The sequence below is a fragment of the Sinohyriopsis cumingii genome, chromosome 15, assembly GCF_028554795.1.
Source record: "Sinohyriopsis cumingii isolate HCF-2022 chromosome 15, ASM2855479v2, whole genome shotgun sequence".
NCBI classification, from domain to species: Eukaryota; Metazoa; Mollusca; class Bivalvia; order Unionida; family Unionidae; genus Sinohyriopsis; species Sinohyriopsis cumingii.
The window spans coordinates 136009111-136031189 of record NC_142975.1 but is presented as its reverse complement, the minus strand read 5'-3'; the positions used below and the strand labels follow the sequence as shown (position 1 = coordinate 136031189).

The following is a 22079-nucleotide window of genomic DNA, read 5'->3' as shown; positions in this document are numbered from 1 at the left end:
TTTCAACCAAAATCTTAATGCAAACTGTTTACAACTGTGACCTGGTCTTTACAGGGTCAAACAATTATGTCACAGAACGAATTGCCTTCATGCCAAATTCAATGAGAATCTATCAAGGGGTATATTAAAAAAAATGCAAACAAATTCAATCAAAACTTTATGACAATGTTGATAATGACAATGATGCCACCAGCACCTGTGGAAAAGTGACTGCTATTTCTCTCATCCCACTATCATGCCTTGACAAAACTGTGGGAGAAATGAACTCACTGAACAAGAATTTTGCAGAGCATCATGTCTTGCCCACTCCACAAAAGCATATTCAAAATACCAAGCAAAGTTAACAGAGTTGCAAAATAGGTCGCTGCGGCATCCTTTTGCCTGTGATGATCATTAACCTCCATGATTAGAACTGCAATGTTCACAATACTTTGCAAACAATTACAAAGAATACAATAATTAAAATTAAGCTGTTTAATAGAACTGATAGGAGACAATCAAACAGCATGTTAGGCTAACAGATGACAGTTATTTATATATAAGCCACTGATAATGTGAATACTGTACTTTGTTCAACATTATAATTTGGTGTACATCTTTTACCTCTTTCTATGATGGATGAAACTGAGCCCTAAATAAAAGAGGTATGTCTTTAGTAAATAATCTCTTAAATAGATTGAGCACCCATCTATAAATTGAATCTGCCTGGTATTAAAACCAAATTGTGCATGCCAAAATAAAGGCCATTAAACGATACAAATTTGACCATTTTGATGACATCAATAAAAGAATCCAGAAGTGAAATAATTTTACTTAGTGATTCTGGATATAATTGGAAGTATAAACCTTTGTGCCAAACAATGTGGACAAGTTTTATTCTGGCCTATGTATATCCTAAGTCAGTATAATTGGTTTTAATAGAAAGACAAAGCCTATAATGGGTAAGAAATTTCACATGATCTTGCAGTTTAATTCAGACTTATGCTATACTTGTCCCTGATCTTCAAAAGAACAAGTACAAAATATTCATGTTGGTCATACATTGGTCATATGTATATATGTGTATGCATGTGTGTATGTGCATATATGTAACTATGTGTAAATATCTAAGTATGTATGTATGTTGTTGTTGTTGTTGTTATAGGGTTTAACACCATTTTTCAGCACAAGATAGGCTATACATGGCGGCCAGTATTAATGGTGGAGGAAGAACCTGGGAAAACCCCGGAAAGAACCACCGACCCACGAGAAGCTACTGGCAAGCTATCTCACATATCCACACTGTCCGAAACCGAAGACTTAAACCCACGCAGACAGAGGTGAGATGGCAGTGATCTGTGATGGAGAGTGCTTTAGACCACGTGGGGACCCTATGTATGTATGTATGTATGTATGTATGTATGTATGTACTGTATGTATATATGTATGTATGCATGTATGTACATACATTTGTGTATGTATGTATAGGTATATACATGTATATAAATATATATCTGTCCTATGTTTCACTAACCTTTATAGATACACAGATGTGTCCAACAAACAGATGGAAAATTCACATATAATGGCTTCTAATCTTTTGGTAATGAATGAGCAAAAATGTTTTTTTTTTTGGTGATGTATATATATATATATATATATATATATATATACACTCTGTGTTAATGTTACAAGTTTATAACGATACCAACACCTTAGTGCAGAGCATACATACCCCATGTGCCTTTATTTTGGGCAACATCATGTATGTACCCAGTAATGTATGACATTGTACTACATGAACCATTTGTTAAACATGTTGTGGTTGTGCGTACAAGAGTGTATCCCAAGGTGTATGCGAATTCATTTTATGATATTTTGTTGTGTAATGCAGTTATATAACCTCAACGAAATTTCAACTCAAAAACCGAACTAGTAATGGATACCCAGATTAAAATTGTATCAATGAATGTTAGGGGTCTACATAGTTCCAATATAAAAAGAAGAGATATTTTCTGTTGGGTAAAACAAAGGAATGCATCTTATAAGAAGGAGACACGCTGTAGAGCTGAGACTGAAAAATACAGGGAGGCTGAATGGGGTTTTAAGTAGGGTTTTTTACCGATAAATCTGCCAATAGTGCAGGTGTTGCTATCTGCTTAGAAATAATTTTCAATTATGCATTAATAAAAAATATATGTGATCATGGTACATTATTCTAGATATATCAGTTAATGGACTGAGATTTACACAAGTGAATATATATGGGCATAATGATGATAATGCAGAGTTTCTTAGGAATTTAAAAGAGGATATTATAAATTTTGACAATTCCTCTTTCATTATTTGTTGTGACTGGAATGTTGTTCAGGACATGGAAATTGATTCTTATAATATCCTGCATGATAAATAACACTCCATGGCCCAAGCAGCCTGCATGATAAACACCACACCATGGGCCAAGCAGCCTGCATGCATGATAAACAACAATCCACGGGCCAAGCAGTCTGCATGATAAACAACATTCAATGGGCCAAGTAGTCTGCATGATAAGCAACACTCCATGGCCCAAGCAGCCTGCATGATAAACAACACTCCATGGCCCAAGCAGCCTGCATGATAAACAACACTCCATGGCCCAAGCAGGCTGCATAATAAACACCACTCCATGGGTCAAGCAGCCTGCATGCATGATAAACAACACTCCACGGGCCAAGCAGCAGTCCAGGACTGAGATTTATTCTTATAATATCATGCATGATAAACAACACTCCATGACCCAAGCAGCATGCATGATAAGCATCACTCCATGGCCCAAGCATAAGTCCAGGACATCAAGAATCAACTTGACTTAGTGGATCCATGGACAGCGGTCAATCCTAAGAGTAGAATATTTACCTGGCAAAGTAGACTGCACTGACACATCTATTATTTCATGTCTACAAAACAGATCATTCAGCAATAACACTAACATTATTGATATATCTGCAGTACTCAGAGGTCCTAGGTATCGGAAATTCATTTCAAAAGCTATTAAAGCAAGATGAATATATTCAGTAGGTTAACAGATGTATATCTAACACAGTATAAGATTACTATGGTAAAGGCAATCAGTAAAACCCACTTCAGGTGAAATTAACTTGCATTGATCAATTGTTTTCTTAAATCCTTACAATGATTAAAAGATCATAATCAATTAGTTATTCTCAAGCTATGGCATAACTTGAGAAACAAAATTTACACAAAATTTAAGCTGAAAAAATGACCTCACATACTTTAGTAAATCAAAATAGCAAACCCACTATTATGAAAGAACTAAACAAAAAAAAACAATCAGATTTAGAAGAACTGAGAAAAATAGGTGGAAGATGTAATGTTAACATCAAAAGCAAAGGGGTATGAGTCTGGTTGTTGTTGTTGTTGTTGTTGTAGGGTTTAACGCCATTTTTCAGCACAAGATAGGCTATACATGGCAGCCAGTATAACTGGTGGAGGAAAAACCATGGAAAACCCAGGGAAGAACCACCGACCCATGAGAAGCTACTAGCAGGCTTTCCCATGTACCCACGCTAGCCGAGCCTTGGACTCGAACCCACGCAGACAGGTGAGATGGCAGTGATCCGGAACGGTGAAAAAAAGAAATCCTAAATACTTCCTTAACTGTGAAAAGAGATTAAACAAAAGAATAAGAGTTAATTATGGAAGATGGAACAAGGGTAACAGGTCAAAAAGAGATAAAAGCTAAAACAAGAATAATTTACAAATTCTTATTCACTTTTTAAATCATGATTTTAAAAAAATTCAGATTCTGAAAGGTGCTCATGTGAAGGTAAGCTAATTTAAATTAAATTAAATGTGGTTAAACACTGAAAAATATGAAAAATGAAATCAGCCCTGGTTCCCGTGGATTTACTGTTGAATTCTGAAAGTTCTTTTCGACAGATCTAGGTGGCTTTCTCTTTAGGTCTCTAAATGCTGGATATGATATATAACATATTTTAGAATTTCAGTCTCAGGGAATTATTACTCACATTTCAAAAGAATACAAAGACAGAAAATTCATTAAAAATTGCAGATCAATTTCACTAAATGTAGATTACAAGATTCCTTAGGCATCATGTGCTTCTAGGAAGTTCTCCCATTTGTTATTAGTGACAGTCAAAAGGGTTTTAAGGGTCTAATATGGAAGGATATAAATTTGTAAATGGTCTGTCATGACAGAGTACTTGTCCCTTATTTGAAAAATTACGCTGATAAAAACCTTGACTTTGCCAAAATGTATTCATCTTTTTGCTGCTCAACCAAGTCCTCCACCTCATATAGAAATGAACGAACACATTATTTTTCAGGTGGCAAAACCGAGAGGGTATAAAGAGATACTCTTGTAGCTCCCTTTAAGGAAAGGGGATAAAATATGATTCACTTGCACTCATTTATGTGCTATATAAAACTTTCCTGGATTAGGTGCTTTATACTGAATGAAGATGGTTTATGGCAAAACTGGTTTCCGAACAAATATTTTAAAAATTATGAGGTATACTCTTATAAAAATTAGGAAAGACTAAACTGATTTGTGTGTTTATGTTTGTGTGTGTGTGTGTGTTTTGGATTTTTAATGTAGCTTTAACAATTTTGCAGTCATATTGATATGATGTCTGCAGTTACGGCAGTTTATAGTGATGTCTAGCACTGGGGCATCATGCCGCAGACATGTGGTATGATGTCCCACCCAGTCACATATCTTGACACCAGGCCTTACCAGTACTAACACTAACCTCTTAATGATGAGCGTCTAGTGAGGCAGCTGTTAGTACCATTTTTATAAGTCTTTGATATGACTCAAACCCATGGCCTTCCGCATTTAAGGTGGACGCTCTTAACCACTAGGCCAGTGAAGCAGTGAAAAACTAAATTGAAATCTCTAAAACAACTGCAAATATCTTTTGGTGTGATGTTATTTATATTTTTATCTAAATGGAAAAATGAACCATTGACAGTTCAGGACTGTTCATTAATACTTGTCGCCAGATATTCTTAATTCAGTAACAATAGACAATTTTAAATCATACACAGGGTGGAAGAAAACAAACGGTGTTGCATTTATTAAACACCTTTCTGATGTACAAAGATCTCTGTGAAGTTTTGATGGCATAAAACAAACAACACAAACTAATAATTTTATACAGTACTTTGCTTTTATCTCAAAGATATCAGTGAAGTGGAAATTGAAAATTAAAAGTTTTTTTGAAAGTGGAAATACTTTCCATTTAATGCTTGAATAAACTTCGCCCCTTAGGGTAACAGCAAAGAATAAATTTCTTTATAAACATTTAATTAAAGCAAGATACAAAAGCCAAATGGTAAATATGAAACTTGGTCCAGCAGGAAAAGTGATTTTGGAAAAATGACTTGCCCAGAATCTTAAAAGGGTAAGTTTTGTTATTATTTGGTATGACTCTGTACTCTTAATTGTTATGCATTGGTTTATGTACTACAATGTAATATTTTTGGTTTTCCATGTATGTGTGATCCATTGCTAGTTATACATGGCATGCAATTTCTGTTGTTATAATGACTAAGACTGTTCATTAAAAAAGTTATTTTTCCTGTTTGTATGAAAAAATAAGGTGCAAGGTTATTATTATCCAATATAAAATACAGTTTCTAATGTGTATTGTCTAAAGCCAGTCCTTTCAAAAATGGCACAGGGCACCTGAACATTTCCAAAACACTTAATTGTGCAGCAATATACATATCCAACTATAAAAGCAATGTCCATTTTATCTGTATATAGTGATACCTTAACATATCTAAAGTGAATCAATTATCCAAAAGTAGATCAATATGACCCAGTGTTTACCAAACCACTATGACCAGATCGTACAGGTTAAATACAGGTCAAATAACACTTCAATGTAGTTCCACTATTTATCATACGAAGAGGTCTTGCTAGAATTTTAAAACTAGGAATCCAGGACTACTATTTTGGTAAAATTAGTTCCAACAGCAAAAGTTGCAGTTCCCTCCCAGAAAATTTGGAACTTTACAGATTAGAAGAACCAGTGGTTGCCATGGAGTTTAATTTTCCACATTCTTTACACCAGTGACATATAGCTCTTGTTTGTCCATCAGAGTAAGACTGAATTTTGCCAATCCAAGGAAAAGTCTTATTCCAAACACTAAGCCAGGCATCATACACTTTCTTACACTTAGCTACTGTCTTATTTATTCTTCTAAATCTCCTTACAATCTTCATCAATTTGCCATTTAATCCCAAAATACATATCCAAATTTGCAAACTGCATTTTGTCAAAGTCTCAGTGTGTCTTGATATTGTGGTCATATGCATTATATATTCAGCAACACCTGGAAATGAACACAATAAAGAAAGCTAAAGTTGTTCATTTCATGTACTCTTATAATGACCACATGTACATATCTGGGTCTTTCTGCCTCTGAATTCAGTCATTGTAAATATCAGCACATTTTCCCACCAAGCAGCAAGTCGAAGTCTTTGAACTTACTGCCTTGCTACTGCATAATGTTCTTAGGATGTACTCTCATAATGACAACATAAACATCTGGGGGTCTTTCAGCCACTGAATTCTGGCAATGTAAATATCAGCACTGCTAAAATGATTAACGAAATTTCTCACATAGCAGGTGGTTGAAGCAGGACTGGCAAGTCTTTGAATTTTCTGCCAAGCTATTGCGTGTGTATGGAGGACTCCAATGTAAGTGATTTTCTGCTTTCCAGGTAAAAAAATTCATTCCAATAAGCATGATTGAGTATTTCCAAGACCTCAGATAAGATAGTGTTAATAGTCACATGAAACCGCTTCAGTAAGAATCTCTAGCATTTATTTTATTATTCTATTCTGAACCAATAGGAAAAAAACTATCATATATATTCACTCATAAATCGAGTTCAACTGAAAACTGCACAAATCCAAATCTGCCAATGCATTATGCACAAGAAAATCTGGGTCTATTCAGTTTGCTATGAGTAATCAATAGAACAAACAACAAAGACATTATTCAATGGAAAATCAGGGTTTATGCTGACTGCAGTTGGTCTCAGTCTATATTGAGTATATATGATTCTAAATTTAGTTTAATGCAATTCATCATGACTCACTGCTACAATTACCCAAAAAAATTTAATTCCACATAATGAACACAAAGAGTCTAAAACATTTAAATTTTCATCCAAAGCAAGTACATATGTGATTGAAAGTAATCCACATTCTCTGCCAATTACAGCACTCAAGTCAAACATTACAGTCTCCCGACACCTTTAGTAGGAATGAACTAACAGTGACTGTCGACAAAATAAGACACTTTTCAGTATATTTTTATATCATAATTTCTAGCCATTTCCATAGTTCTCAATATTTTAATCTACTCTAAGTTCCATCTTTATACATGTGCCCCAAAATTTCATTTACATTCATGAAACAAATTAGAAAGTAAATTTACTCTTACCCTCTTAGGCTGTTGCTGTGGTGTGGGTGGATAAAGATCTGTGCTGATAACTTCATGATATGTTGGGGGTGGAGCATATAGAGAGGCGTGGTCACTATCCTCAGCATCACCTTCCTCATCTATCATAGCTGAAAAAAAGAATTTACATAAAAAGTAAAATTGTCATAGCATACTTAATTTTAGCAGAGTACCAATTTTTGTGGTTTTTTTTATTGTTGCCTCGTTTCAAATTTAAAGAACCAATGAAAACTTTGCCACACATGATAACCCACCCCAATTTCCTTACTGTGTTTCATTCCTCAAGATCAGTAAAGCTATTTTATAAATCGATGTCATTTCTTTAATCAGATAATAAAATATTACTTATTTTAACCCTTTAAGAAAGAAATATAATGCCAATGAATCAACACCATGTCAATTAAGTATATTGTTCAAAGCACACACATCTAAACAGTATCCAGTACTTGTAATTTCCACTCAATACCTTATATTGATATGCTGTGACAAAATGATAAAGAGAACTGAGAAAATCATAAAGGGTTCAACACTAGCATTAATGAAAATGAAAAAAAGACTAATGAATAACACAGGCATATGAAACTTACATTTAATACTTATTTAAATTTAATACTTATTTAAATTGATTTTTCATTCAAGTGAAACTGTTGTCAAAAAACTGTAATCATTCTGAAAGTATGTCTCATGGTCTCTATGCATGCTTAATCCCAATAAACAACATGACTATAAAATACCACAACTACTGCTAGAAGCACAATTACTAATGAAACATTAGGTATATACATTAATTACAATGGAGTATTGAAGCTCACACTTCACTGATGTTTGTACAAAACCAATTAATAAACATGGTGTCAATTCGGTCTGCAGGTACATAAATTATCATGAAATAAATGAATTAAACAAATCCCGCATTCTTAAAGTCATGCTTAATTAGGCATGATCTTTCACAAATTTCTGCATAAGCTGAAAATTATCCATTCAGCTAAAATCAGCTTGGTCCCTGAAATTTCAAGCAAAGTCTCTGATGTTTGCAAGAGGCAGGACAAACAAAAAGAGCAAATCCATTGTTTTTAAATTTTGATAGCATCTTTGCACTTTGATGGACTCTGAAGACAGGGACCCCGAGTGGCCGAGTGGTCTAAAGCGATATCCGTTACAGATCAATGCCATCTCACCTCTGTCTGCGTGGGTTCAAGTCTCGGATTCAACCGATGTGGGTATGTGAGAAAGCTTGCCAGTAGCTTCTCGTGGGTTGGTGGTCGGTGGTTCTTTCCGGGGTTTTACCGGGTTCTTCCTCCACCATTAATACTGGCCACCATGTATAGCCTATCATGTGCTGAAATATGGCGTTAAACCCCACAACAAAAACCAAAACCAACTAGGTCCTTCTAGTGCCTAAAGGAGGACTATTAAATATGAGGTTGGCTTTGTAATGTACCAGTCATGGTGTATTTGTTACGTTAATTGTACAGGTTCTCTGAAGTATTCTTTCTGATCCCATTATTGGTGAATTGATGCTGGCTTTAAAGTTTTGGAACTGAAGAACCCAGAGAAAGTTACAATCAAACGTTTTTTTAGCACCCAACTCCAGAAAGTTTAAAAGGGGCTTTAGAAGACAGGTGGCTGTCTAAGAAAGGTTTTTCGATAAAAATATGTTGTAAGTGACTTCAATAAGTATCTTTTTAAACAGGATATGGTTTATTAAAGGTAACCTTTAAGGCAGGATGAACAATCAATTTTAGATTTACAGCCACTTATCCATACATGGTTAGTATGCTAGACTCACAACCAGGAAGGTCAGGGTTTGAATCCTACCATCTGAACAACCCAAGTCAGCTGTTCCTGGACAGGACACTTTATTCTTGCCTTATCACAATAATAACCGTAATGTGTTGATTTGCCATAATTTACTTGGACCATACAACTCTGGAAATTGAAACTGGCCAGTTAGAGTTGCACAGCAAGTGTGTAAATACACCATGATCTAGTACCATGAATGTGGCTTTTAGGTTATGTTGTTGGATTCTCCTTGATGTAATGTAATGTTTAACAGCAAATATATCTGATTGAATTCACTCTTATTATAATTATGTTGAAATCTGAATTTAGTATAGTTGTATAAAGTTGTATACAATATTTCAGCCCATCATTGTTTTAACACAGCTTGATCATACACTGTATTGTCATTTCTTTTCATGGGCTGAAATTTTCATGATTTTGTGTATATAAAAAAGGACATTTTCATCGGTACTTTTGTTCATGGTTTTGCCTATCAAAATTTGCATATTTATAGCAATGTAATTTTATGGATAAATCACTACAGATACCCAAGAAATTTGAATACAAAGGAACACAATTTTGCTGACAACAAATGGCAGTAAGTTCAGTTATTAAAACAATACTAAGACCTGTATGAGCACAAGTCAAGATCAGTCACTTACAATCAACATCAAAGGGAATAAATTCAGTCAAAAATTCAAAGCTAATTGGTTCTGAAAGCAACTGAATATGGTCTCTTCATTAAAACACTATTTGTAAAATTGCACTGTCAGCTACTTTCTGATGACCATTACATTAACACAGCACCTTAAGAATGGTAAAATTCAGCTTAGATACCCAGCAGTTCAGATAATGTTTTCATTCCACATGTGTACCAAACACGTGATTAGCTGTCCTTTGCTCAATGAAAAGAGGTGTCAGCATTTGATGTCTTCAGTGTTGTTGTTGTTGTTGTAATGATTGTAATCTGTCAAGCCTAGGATGAATGAGGTCTTTTGTGGTTCATGTGAATAATCTTGCTGACATTAAAATCTGACCCAGGCAGCACCAGTTTTGAGCAGTTCTGGCAGGCAATTGGCAATTTATCTACTCATAGGCAGGAAACAATTTTAAAATTCTTGTTGGACTCAGTAGAGTTGTACTAACAATGGCATATTACAATACTAAGAGTGAGGAAAATTCAGGCTGACTCCAGAGGAAACATGGATCCAGTAAATGTACATCATCTCCTAAGTGTTAAGATCAACAATGAGGCATGCTACCAATATTATCCAGGCAATAATCTCCTGAAAAATGCTAATAATGCTTGTAGTACATACAAGGAGAGTAGTATTACTGATGTGATGTAATAATGTGCATATTTTAATATTAAAAAAATGTAAAAATTTTCAATAGTTGGAAATTTTGTCCTGACCTGACCCGTCTTTTCTGACATATATACATGTATGTGTAAACATAGTATAAACAAGCAATACTTCTTTTGCAAACTGTCTTAGTACAATGACTTGTCAATATGCACATCTTGATATGATGCGCATATAATGTATTAAGTTTACAGCTCACCACTAAAACTGCAGGAGTTATTGCCACTTTGTCATATAACTTTTACAGCATTAAGTTACAAAATTCTATTATTAATGCATCCAGCTCCAATTCAAAATGAGCAATAACGCTTACAAAAGTCATGGAAGCATAAATACTTATTAATACATGTATCTTCAGATGATAAAAACAGATAATGTGCCAAATTTTGCAGTGACCCTTAAAAACTGCAACAGAAACAGCAGGAATTAACTGCACTAATAAAATTTGTTATACACAGCATGAGGCTACAAAACAAAAACAGCAATAACAAAAATTACTGGTGCAAAGTGATTTGTAGAAATAAATATCTTCTGCTGATGACCACAATATTTACCAAGTTTCATGACAATCAATCAAAAATGTAGTGGGGGGCTACTAATTTTAATTATGTAAACTTACCTGTCACTATTGTAAAGCTTACACTTTCTGCAATGGAAAAACAATTATACCAGATGCACCATCCTCCTTGTTTTAGAAATTCTTGGAACACATGCACTGACCCAGTCTGATTTGCCACATAGGCCCATTGCATTATCATTCTTTTCTAGGACCTTGACTAATGAAGAATATCAGAAGAGCGGGACTGGAGGAGGTTATCTAATAGTGACAGGAAAGTATTACATAATTAAACAGTTTTAACCCCTGCAAATAAACAAACTACACTTTGATATCAGTGACACATTACCTGTTACTGCTATGCTGAATTTGTCAAAAAGGATGGTGGATGAACAACAATCAGTGAAAAAATTACTCATCTTGTAACTCAGCCACTCAACTGTTGTTCTAAGCAGCAATCTGGGTCACTATGCTGCAACAACTTGACCCAGCAAAAAATACCTTGCCTATGGTTTGATAAGCAATAGTAAAATAGTATGGCCATGTGTGATTGCCAAAACCCAGCCTTCATAAGATACCTCTCCAGATGAGTGATTGAGTTGAGCCTAAAGAGCAGCAACAGCCATAACTTCATGGCATTTTATCCTCATTAATGAGAGGTCTCTCTCTCTCTCTCAGTGAGAGACCAAAAAGCTGTCTTGACTGTTTGAGCAAATTCCATCTTCATATGGTGGATGCTCAAATATCATCTGAACCACTTATGGAGAAAAAGATTTTCCTACATTTCCTTTTTGTTTAGCAACTGTTAAATAAAACTTCAGCACCTCAAATGAGTCTACCATAAGTTGATCATTCCAAGCACAGATGTGACAAACTGTGGATCTCTGTCAAGGATGGAAGTAATGATGCTGGGTATTTTTGTAAAAAACCTGGCTGATATAATGAATAAAACAAAACTGTAATTCTGATTGAACTTACAGGAACCTGACCCAGCAAAGTAAGGAAATTCATTCCTATGTAAACAAAATCCTGAGGAGGAATGAGATCTGATTTCTCTACATTGGTAATAAGTCCTAACTGAGTCTCTATGGATCAACAGCAGGTCACATGATGTAGTAAGGACTGTATGCAGCTATTGTACAGCAGCCAGTCATTGAAGTACTGGATGAGTTGAATCTCCAGATACCTGAAAAGTGTAGCTACTGTAACTTCTATAACTCTTGTGAAGATCCTAGCAACTGAGGTTAGGCCAATTGGCATGGCATTAAGTCAACACCTCCCGTCTACTATCGAAAACTGGAAACATTTCTAGTGCAGAGGAAAGATCAAGATGTGGAATAGACATCCTGATAAATGGAAACTGCTCTTTCTAAGGATCTAATATCATTCTGTACTGTTGCAGCAGTTTCCATGTTGAAGGTTTCCTACCGCAGAAATTAATTTAGGAGGAAAGACCTATGATCAAACTCAGTTTCCCAACATTTCAGAGGCCAAAAATGACTATGAGTAAAATGATGGCCACTGGATATTTAAACCCTCTCAAATGCATGCTTCTGAAAAAAAGATGTGCACCTCTTTACATAACCTGACATATCAAAATGATGGAAGAGGATGAGTGTCCAAGAGAGAGGAGGGAGTTCTGTAAATCACATGTAAACCTCCTTCATTAATGAAAAAGACCCATCAATCTTCAATGATGCTTGACCCGGTCTCTTAAGATGAAAAATCAAGTGCACCTTTCTGTATTAAAGAGTGGTGCACTGTAGGAGATATGAAGTGTCTCTAGGGGTGATTGCCCCCTTTCTTGGGAAAGAGGGAGGAGACAGATATCTTCATTGCCTTTCCAGCTTCTGCCTTCAGTACAACTGATGTTGGCTAATGGCTACTTTGCTCTTTTGGCTGCATACATTTCTGTGGAAATTTGGCTGCCCCACCATTCAATCAGGCTGTGATAATTTATATTTTGAACTTGATGAGCCAGTAAGTGGACTGAATTTGACCATTTTGACAATGTTACTTGCTTTCAACATGTATTGTGCTCAGACTGCTGTCTGGGTTTTAAACATTGAGGTAGAGAAAGTTGTAGGTTGGGCACAAATCATAAAATAATGACACTGGGCAGTGAAAGCACATACCTATTGTATACAAAATATGTAAATTCCTCAAGATGAAAATAGATACGAAGAGAAATAAATTTTTAAAACTTGGCAAATACTTACATATCATTCTTCCCGCTCGCCTCTTACGTTGCTGAAAGCAGTAAAGTATGATGAGGAATATGATCACAGCAAGGCCAACCACAATCATAATCAGAATTGTGTTCTGGTTCATCAATTCTTCCTCCGCTGTGGACAAACAAGGTGCCATAAATTCTTCTTGAATTATGAATTAATTACAAAATGCACAACATGCTGTATATTTATCTGCATTTATGTTGTTTTGATTTTAATTCTAAGTACCATATATACACACTTATAAGTCGAGTAAAACTGCAAACAACATAGACTCTAATCTGCTATCACATAATGTGCCAGCAGATTAGGGTCTTTGTTGCTTGTTCTACTGATTCTTCCTAATCAACTGCATGGATCCACATCTGCATGTGCATTATGCACCAGAAGATCTGGGTCTGTGCAGTTTGCAGTTAGACTCGACTTAGAAGCAAGTACTGATTTCATACAAGTGTGAATTGAAACTACAAAAGTCTCCTCACATACCCAAATTGGGTGTTTGCCATACATGCTTTAGTCTTGAAAACTCTCCTTGTTACGAGTCAGCAAGTCAGGAAATGGTAAGAAAATCCAAGAATAAAATATGACATGGTGTTTGGTTAGTGAAATTAGCAAGAAAATTCAGACAGACTGGGCCTTCCACTATAATACAGTCTTTTGAAAATTCTATGAAATAATATATAGGATTCTGTATCATTAACAGTTTCTGTTTGACTGTCACTTCAAAGAATTCACAAGACCCAACTTGTTATCTAGATGGACATTACTAAATATTACATTAGACTAGATAAACATCAAAAGATTGCATCATAAAATGTATATAACAAAGCAAAACAATATTATTGATACCTAGTCATCAAACTATAATAAATATTGTTCCATCATTAAAAATCTCACTAGGTAAGAACTCTTCATAAATGGCATTGTATTATGATATGTATACATATAGATCTCAATAGATTTCAAAACTGAAGAGTCAGCTGACATTTGACCCCAAATCTCAGGAGTCAAAATGAAAATCTCAAGAGTCAAAACTAAATTCCTGCAAGTCGATTTTTTGGGACAGTCATGAGCCTGTAGCCATGATTCTTCATTATTGGTGGATGCAAATGATGTTTAAGATTTCTTGTCTCATGCTGAACAATGAGAAATTCTTGTAAGAAATATACAATCTCATTTTTGTAAAAGTGTTTCTCTTTCTAACTACATGTATATGTTACTGTGTGTATATTATGTATATGATACAGACAGGATTATTTTATACTTTATTATATTTTCAACCTTAGAACATATTCTATTATCAACTGCTCCAATAATTTTTTATGCAAAAATATACCCATACAACTATGAAGGTTATATATTATTCAAATATCGAAGATGTACATCACAGAATTGTCATTTCACTTTTCCACTGTCCAAAATTTTCTAACATAATTCAGAGACTGACTCTTCTTCTTCTCTTCAGAGCTGACACTATCTTTCTGTTTCTTTGGAGTCTCAGGGTCAGAAAATTCATCACTAGCAGGTCGTTTCCAAGACAGAGCCAGAAAAGAAAATATACTTTGCACCATTGTGATTTTAAAGTTTAGATGTATGCACTGAGTGTTATGTCCATTTAATTTTATTCTGAATGATCCATTAATTAAATTGTTTGAGGTTTTAAATGTTTTGCTGATTCAAGCATTTAATTAATCACCAATAAAACTAATCATACACTGAAAACTGTCTTAGCGAGAAGCCATATAATCCCACTTTGTCTAACTGATTATAATTTAAAGCACAATCAAACAAATGCCAATATTTTATCAGAAATGAATCCAGTGAAGTCATAAATGATTCAGAAATTTTAAACATCCTCTTAAATGAAGCAAATTGCTAATAAAACAATAAAAGTGGGTCCACTTCTGTTGAAACCGGCTTCCTGAGCTGCCATAATGATGTGCTCCAGTTCTGACCAGTTAATTATAATTTGATGTCCAAACATACCAATGCTGATATTTTATCAAGTCATAGTTGTTTCCTTTTCCTCTATCATAAACTTCAAATATAATCTCAAAACAATCCAACCTAAGTCAGATGTACCTAAGCCTGACTTCACTGAACTGTTAGCTCCACGCAGTTCATATATATCTTCCATTGGTGCAATATTAATGGCTGTCAAGGTCTAATCTATTATCAAGCAGATGTCAGTCAGTGCCTCCTACAGTACATTTGTTATGGACAGTGTCCTCACGGTAAGAAGCTAAGCTGGAAGTGAATCAAGGGTAATTAAAATTGATGTTCCAGTCCAAATCTATGTGCATAAAAAAGACACACAAGTCAAAATTTCTTCATGTTAAAAATGTGTTATTTTTTAATTCCATGCATCAAAATCCAAGGGTACATGTCTATTGAAAACCCTGCATATTTTCCCCATTTGCTATTCTTTGTAAGCATTAGTAAATGAATATATTTTATGAATATAGGATAATGGAAAATTCTCTACATCCCTTCAACAACAAATTGACATGTAACATGTATATTTTCTTCCTTTTGAAAAAGCACTACTGAATTAATTTTCTAAACCTGTACTTCACTTTCATTTTTTTTTCCTGTTCAATTCATAATGTCTAAAAAAACGTTAAATTTAGCCTGTGATCAATCTAATAAGGCTGAAATATCACATTTGAAGGCAGTCAAGCTTGCATGTATGTAAAGCTTCCCTCATCTAAAAATAGAACTTTATGTAATATGGTCATGTCAAAAACCAAATTGGAATGGAAATCTAGTCTGGACTGCAAATGGTATGAGAGTAATTTTATGTTTTCACATTAATTTATGTGATAATACAAGACTATCTAAGCTACTGCCAATGGGATTATATAATTTTAATAGTCAGTAATGTATTCTTCTAGAAATAAAACACTTTTTATACATCATTTTAGAGCAGTGGAGAAAGTAATTTTGTTGTGTAATGGGATCGTGGGGTTCATCTCAAAGTGTTACTGATTGAGGGTTAATGTTATAACATTCTCTCTCTTGTGAAATAAATAATAAAAGGAACAGCCCTCTTTTTGTTTATCTATATGGACAACACATACTAATCCAATGTTCACCCTATGTGAACTTTTAATGTTAATAAGTGAAGTTGTATTGGGGTTTAAGCATGGGTATGAAAGACAGATGGATGCACACACATAGATGGACTATGTAAATTCCATATACTGCTTGACTTTACGATCAAAGCTCTTGACTCCTTTTCAAAAACTGAAGTGAATTCTATTCAGGTTAATGAAACATACTTAAAAAGAATTATGTACATTGAAATAAAAGTATATATAAAAAATAATGGTAATCTGCAAGTTTAGAGATTTTATCCTGGTTGCATTAAACTCATTGTCTGCACATTTAATTTTCATAATGAAGTGGGGGTGAGAGCTTGAATATATTACCCCTGAAACTACCAATTTCCAGCCCAAAAATAGCTTGAAAAAAAATCTTGCTCTAATTTGTGGACAAAAATAAGTATACCAATATATTAGTTGAAATTAATTATCTTGAAGTAATAGAAAAAGTTTCTGGTTTAAAGAAAATCAAAGGTTCCCCCTGACCTGCTTCCAAAATAAATGGTGGATCCCTTATCAGACAGTTTCTAGTTGTCCTCAGATACAACTATTGCAGTAAATGTGAAACTTTTGTACAGTTTCTGTATGACACTGCATGTGTCATGTCTGAGTTTCTATGAAGCTCCTAGCAGTTGAAAGAATCCTCATAATCTTGTTAACAATACTGAACAATCTCTCACAGTCAGCATTATAATGGTAAAGGACCAGTATTCCTTTCATAACCTGACAAAGAAGAGGAAATTTATATCTTCCAGTTATTGGGTCTTTTAGCTGGGAAATAAGATGAGAAAAAAATCAACTCTGTCTGCATGAAGTACATTGTCAGGTAGAGTGCCAACTTGATACGTCAGGAGTTCTCCTAATTTATCAGCAGCCTTTCCTGCAGCATGGTGCATCTTATGACAGAGACAACCTAATATGTACAATGATGGAGACATTTTTCAAAATACAGAATGCAACTCCTTTATGAAATCCAGTCATCACTGATGCAGTATCAGCTGAAAACCCCATACAGTTCTGCCAACTTATGTTTATTCTAAGCACTATTAAGCAAATAAAAAAAATGTTTTATCCAGTGGAATCTACTACTGTTAATTCTTGTAATGAAAGAAGAGCACTCTGACTTTGCCCTTTTCATTGTCAAAGTCTCTTACACAGACTGGGTACAACTTTTTGTCATCATAATCACTACTCCTGTTTGTTGCAATACTAAACGGCCCAATTTTCATGGCTTCTGCAATTTTAAGTGAAGTATCTTCTGCTAAATACCTAACAATATTAGATGATTTTGTTCTTACACATGCAAATTTTCTGCAATTTTGGAATCGGGAAACATTCGTTTGAACAAAGGACCAATGTAGTCTTCTACCACTCAGGGTAATCCATGTTCTATTAAGGACCCAGTAGATAACGCCTCTGCATTTATGTAAAAAAAAAGAAGTTACCTTAGTACTGGAGTTAGTAAAATGAGCTAATTTAAGGTTTCTTTGTTTTACCACCATGACCAATATTAAAATCCTTTCCACATTACCTGCAAGGGGCATGAAGCTGCCCTTGAATGGAACACTGTATTGTGTAATTCATGTATTCATCTCTGAATCAGTTTTTTGTCTTTTCCTAATCCATCTGTGAAATTATTTGAAAAATATTTTTGCTCTAACAAACACATCGACTAGAATAAATCTGACTTGACTTTTAGTGCCAAATACCTACAGACTGGTTCTGTACCAGATATGAATTAGAACAAAGAATCTACGAGCAAAGACCACAAGTTAGAAAACCAGCCTGTACTCTCCTAACTAAGCTATACAGCTGCTATAAATATAAACTGAGGTCATGTTTCTTGGAAATAGGGTAACTGCTATAAATAGAAAATAACTGCTAGGAAAGTGCATGCAAGTCTTCGGACAAGCGTACTCTTATGTTGTAGTTACATAGAAACCGTCTTTTCTAGAATATGGTCTGTGGGATTAATGAGATGTTAATAAAAATAAGAAAAGAAATTATACATTTCTTTTGGAGGAGGATATACCGAAAATGCGTAATCCGAATACAGTTACGCGTAAGGCATAATTTAGTGATAAAAAAGCCTAATGATTGTGCCAAAAGCATAATGGTTGGCATGTTTGCATACAGTTTCATCTAAATATCGGTTTTAGCTCAAGATCTGGCATATTCGCATGTGACCATGACTTTGTGGATAAGATTATGAAAACCACAAAAAGTCAACTGTACAATGCTTCTTCTAATGGTCATGACATCAGGAATAAGTAACCATGAGATGACTGACCTTACCTTTGCAGACAGGATCTTAATAGTGTTACAAGTTACACCAGCTTCTGAACTACAACTGAACAAAGAAAAATGACACTGACCCTTGAAATTGGATCATACACCCTCAAGCTCAGAATTTACTGGGGGATCATTGTGATCTTTAACAAGATTCTGAGAGACAGTTTTGTCCTGAGACCTGAGACATGGTCATACAGACTTACATAGTTGCCAACCTTCCAGGCTCACAATTAGTGAAAATAGGGATAAAAAGTCGTGAATTTGGACATGAATTTGTGAAAAATACCATGACAATGACTTCATCCACTTTGACCACTCCGACCGTCAATACTACACTATATCAAGTTTGCAAAATAAAAATAAAACACTACATATATGCAGAAATATTTATTTATCAAGACATGATACTGTGGCAGACATGAACTTCCTCAACTGCTTGATTGTAAATTTGTTTTCTAAACAGTTCCGACTTCTTGCCTGCTGGTTGATCTTGGGGACTAAAATTGCTGACAAATTTTCTGCAGATAAGGAAGCCCTAAAGTCTGTCTTATTTTTCCTCACTAAAGAAAATACTCTTTCACTGTTACTGTTGCTGTGAGGAATGCACAGGAGCTGCAGCATTTTTGCTTCTTCCACAGATAAATTTGGAAGCCATTTTCGAGTCCGGGAACATTTGTCAGAACAAATGTTTAGCATGGTCTCCAGCTGATAAAGGTAGATTGTGTTCGACAAGAAAACTCACAAATAATGCTTCAGCGTTGGTAGCCTGCAGGTCTTCGGCCAATGGTTTAAAATATTCCAGAGCTGAAATCTGTGAATTCTTAATTTTCCCAACTTCTACGTGTTTTTTGCATCCGACATTCTTCATCACATTGTCTCTGCGATGGCACACTGAGTGCAAAAAGAATGAATGAATATCAATGTTTAATGGCAGAATGCACGGCCAATTTTTGATATATTCCAAATTAAACTTCACTTTTTGAGTAATACATTTCTTTTTCCTTGGTGGTGAAGACATTTTCAAGATCTTACATGCGATGCTGAACGGTAACTCAAATCAGTGTTTTGATGCATGTGCGGAGCAAATTTCTGGTTAGGCCCCAGTTTCTCTCAAAAGCATTTGTAAAACTACTCTTATACATATAGATTAACATAGGCTAAAATGTTTGCTACCAGGCCAACTGTACTAATCGGCTGTAGATCTACTAATATCGTGACCAGCAGTACCGGACCATTTCGGCAAATGCGAATATCACAACTAGCGCTTAACGGGAAATCGGTTATTTTATTAAAGATTTAAAATAATTGAGGACTGGAAAATTCGCGAATTTTTGGCTTACGGCATGAATCCATGAATCGCTGAAGAAGTCGTGAAATTCACACCAAATTCGTAAGGGTTGGCAGCTATGGACTTCTGAACGAAAATGTCAAACTGACAAAATCAAGGCATGATGTACTGCTATACCAAGTTGTATGCCTATTAGTGCATTTAAAAGTTTGCAAGTTAACAGTTAAACAAATATAGTAATGTCCACCTTTGACCTTCAAATTAGAATCAACAAAGTGGCAAATCTGATGTGACATGGGACCCAACCAGCCCTTTACTACTACTAGGTAGAAAAATTATTTATATTGGAAATGACCTTGGCTAAACATCTGCCATGATAATGGAATGCTCTCATTTTCTAAAAGGATGATATGGTTTACGGAAACCAACCCTGCTCAGAAAACTCAGATACATTTTGAAACAATGAGTCAAAATCTGACAACATTTGTAGTTTGATTGTGGAGTAAAGCAGTTATGTAACAAATATTTGTTTTATCAAACAATTGTGCTGACAATAACTCAGTAACCTACTCAAAGAACTGCATGTATTGCCTCATTAGGGGGTTCACCTCATACCTAGTACATTAATATAATGATAAAATAAATATTAATGTATTTACATGCAACTTTTACATGTCAGTACTGAACATAAAAAAGAACCTGTATATTCCTAGCTGACTGTCATATCTCCAATAAAGACGTATGACAACAACCAGAACTGTGACAATTACACCGTCTGAAATACCTCTATAGCCATGCAGTTCTTTTTAAACATTTTGTCATCACTGTTTAAAAAGAACATGAGGATTATATTAATCTGCCTATCTGTCCAATTATATGCTAATTTACAAATACAAGCACAATAAAAAAAACACATCGTCAGCATGAAAACCAAGAGAATAAAATAATCTTACGGCACAGATCCACCCGTAGAATGCAAGAACCATCATCACACTGCCTCTCCCCGATTTCTGAACAATGTTGTACCTCAGTTGAGGGTTTGGATGTTGTAAAGCCAGGTTTACTTTCCATCTTTTTGTAACTTGCAACTAAACTTTCTGACAAGGTGTTGATTTTAGACATCAAACTGTCATTCATCCTCCTGGAAGAAAAGAGAATAATCATCATACTGACAGAGAATATCATTATGATGAATCCCCAACTACAACAGCTGCCCTACTCCCCAGTTTTATTACAAGGGCATGAGATCCCTAACTACAACAGGTGCCCTACTCCCCAGTTTTATTACAAGGGCATGAGAACCACAATGACAACAGTTGCCCTACGCCCCAGGTTTGTTACAGGGACATTAGATGGATCTTTATATACAAGAAATTGATCATGCAGTTCAAGAGATCCACATCAGATTTCTGAAATGTCTGATATGCAAATATTTATACTTAAACAAAGCACATAATGACTGTCATAGAGAATGCATACAAATATTTGTACCTATGGTGATTACATTAATTATGCCTGCATTTCATGAGATATGACAAAAAGAAATCCTCAATGTCTGTGAAAAATAATTGAATTTATGGAGAAAGAAACTCAACCAAGGCACATAAAACATTTTTCTTGTTGCCACAGCCCTAAATAAAGTAATATCACCACATGCAATTAACAGTTTCCTGCTATCGGGCATGTTGTAAGGTCAGGTTTTTTTTGTCATTTCAAAGAAAAAAATATTACTGATTCTGAGCTTGTGTTCAAATCTGCTGTAAAAATTTGTAAAAGTGCTACATATAATAGGACATTTGAGGGAATGCTGGAATAAAAAAAACACCTATGAAGCTCGTCATCACCACTAGTTTCTTGGGAAATGAGTCACAATGCATGGCAACTGACAATAAGATTAAAAGGTTAAATTTGTGCTACTTACTACATGTATTAATAATATGAGTTATATTTATTCAATGCAAAGTGTTGCTAAAATTCTCA

The 22079-nt window shown here is 34.8% G+C and overlaps 1 protein-coding gene across 3 annotated transcripts in view; it reads right to left on the bottom strand.

Annotated features, from left to right (window-relative positions):
- Positions 1 to 22079, bottom strand: part of LOC149782848 (uncharacterized) — a 41581-nt gene that overhangs the window by 15216 nt on the left and 4286 nt on the right. For 2 of the 3 annotated variants that reach the window (XM_089934379.1, XM_089934378.1), the window contains exons 2-4: positions 21053 to 21240; positions 13404 to 13529; positions 7465 to 7592 (exon numbers count right to left, since the gene is read on the bottom strand). In XM_089934379.1, the coding sequence (XP_089790505.1) occupies positions 7465 to 7592; positions 13404 to 13529; positions 21053 to 21236 (438 nt within the window). In that variant the 5' untranslated portion in view covers positions 21237 to 21240. Of the gene's footprint in view, positions 1 to 2877; positions 2919 to 7464; positions 7593 to 13403; positions 13530 to 21052; positions 21241 to 22079 lie in introns of all 3 variants that reach the window. The other variant, XM_089934380.1, reaches the window with a different exon arrangement.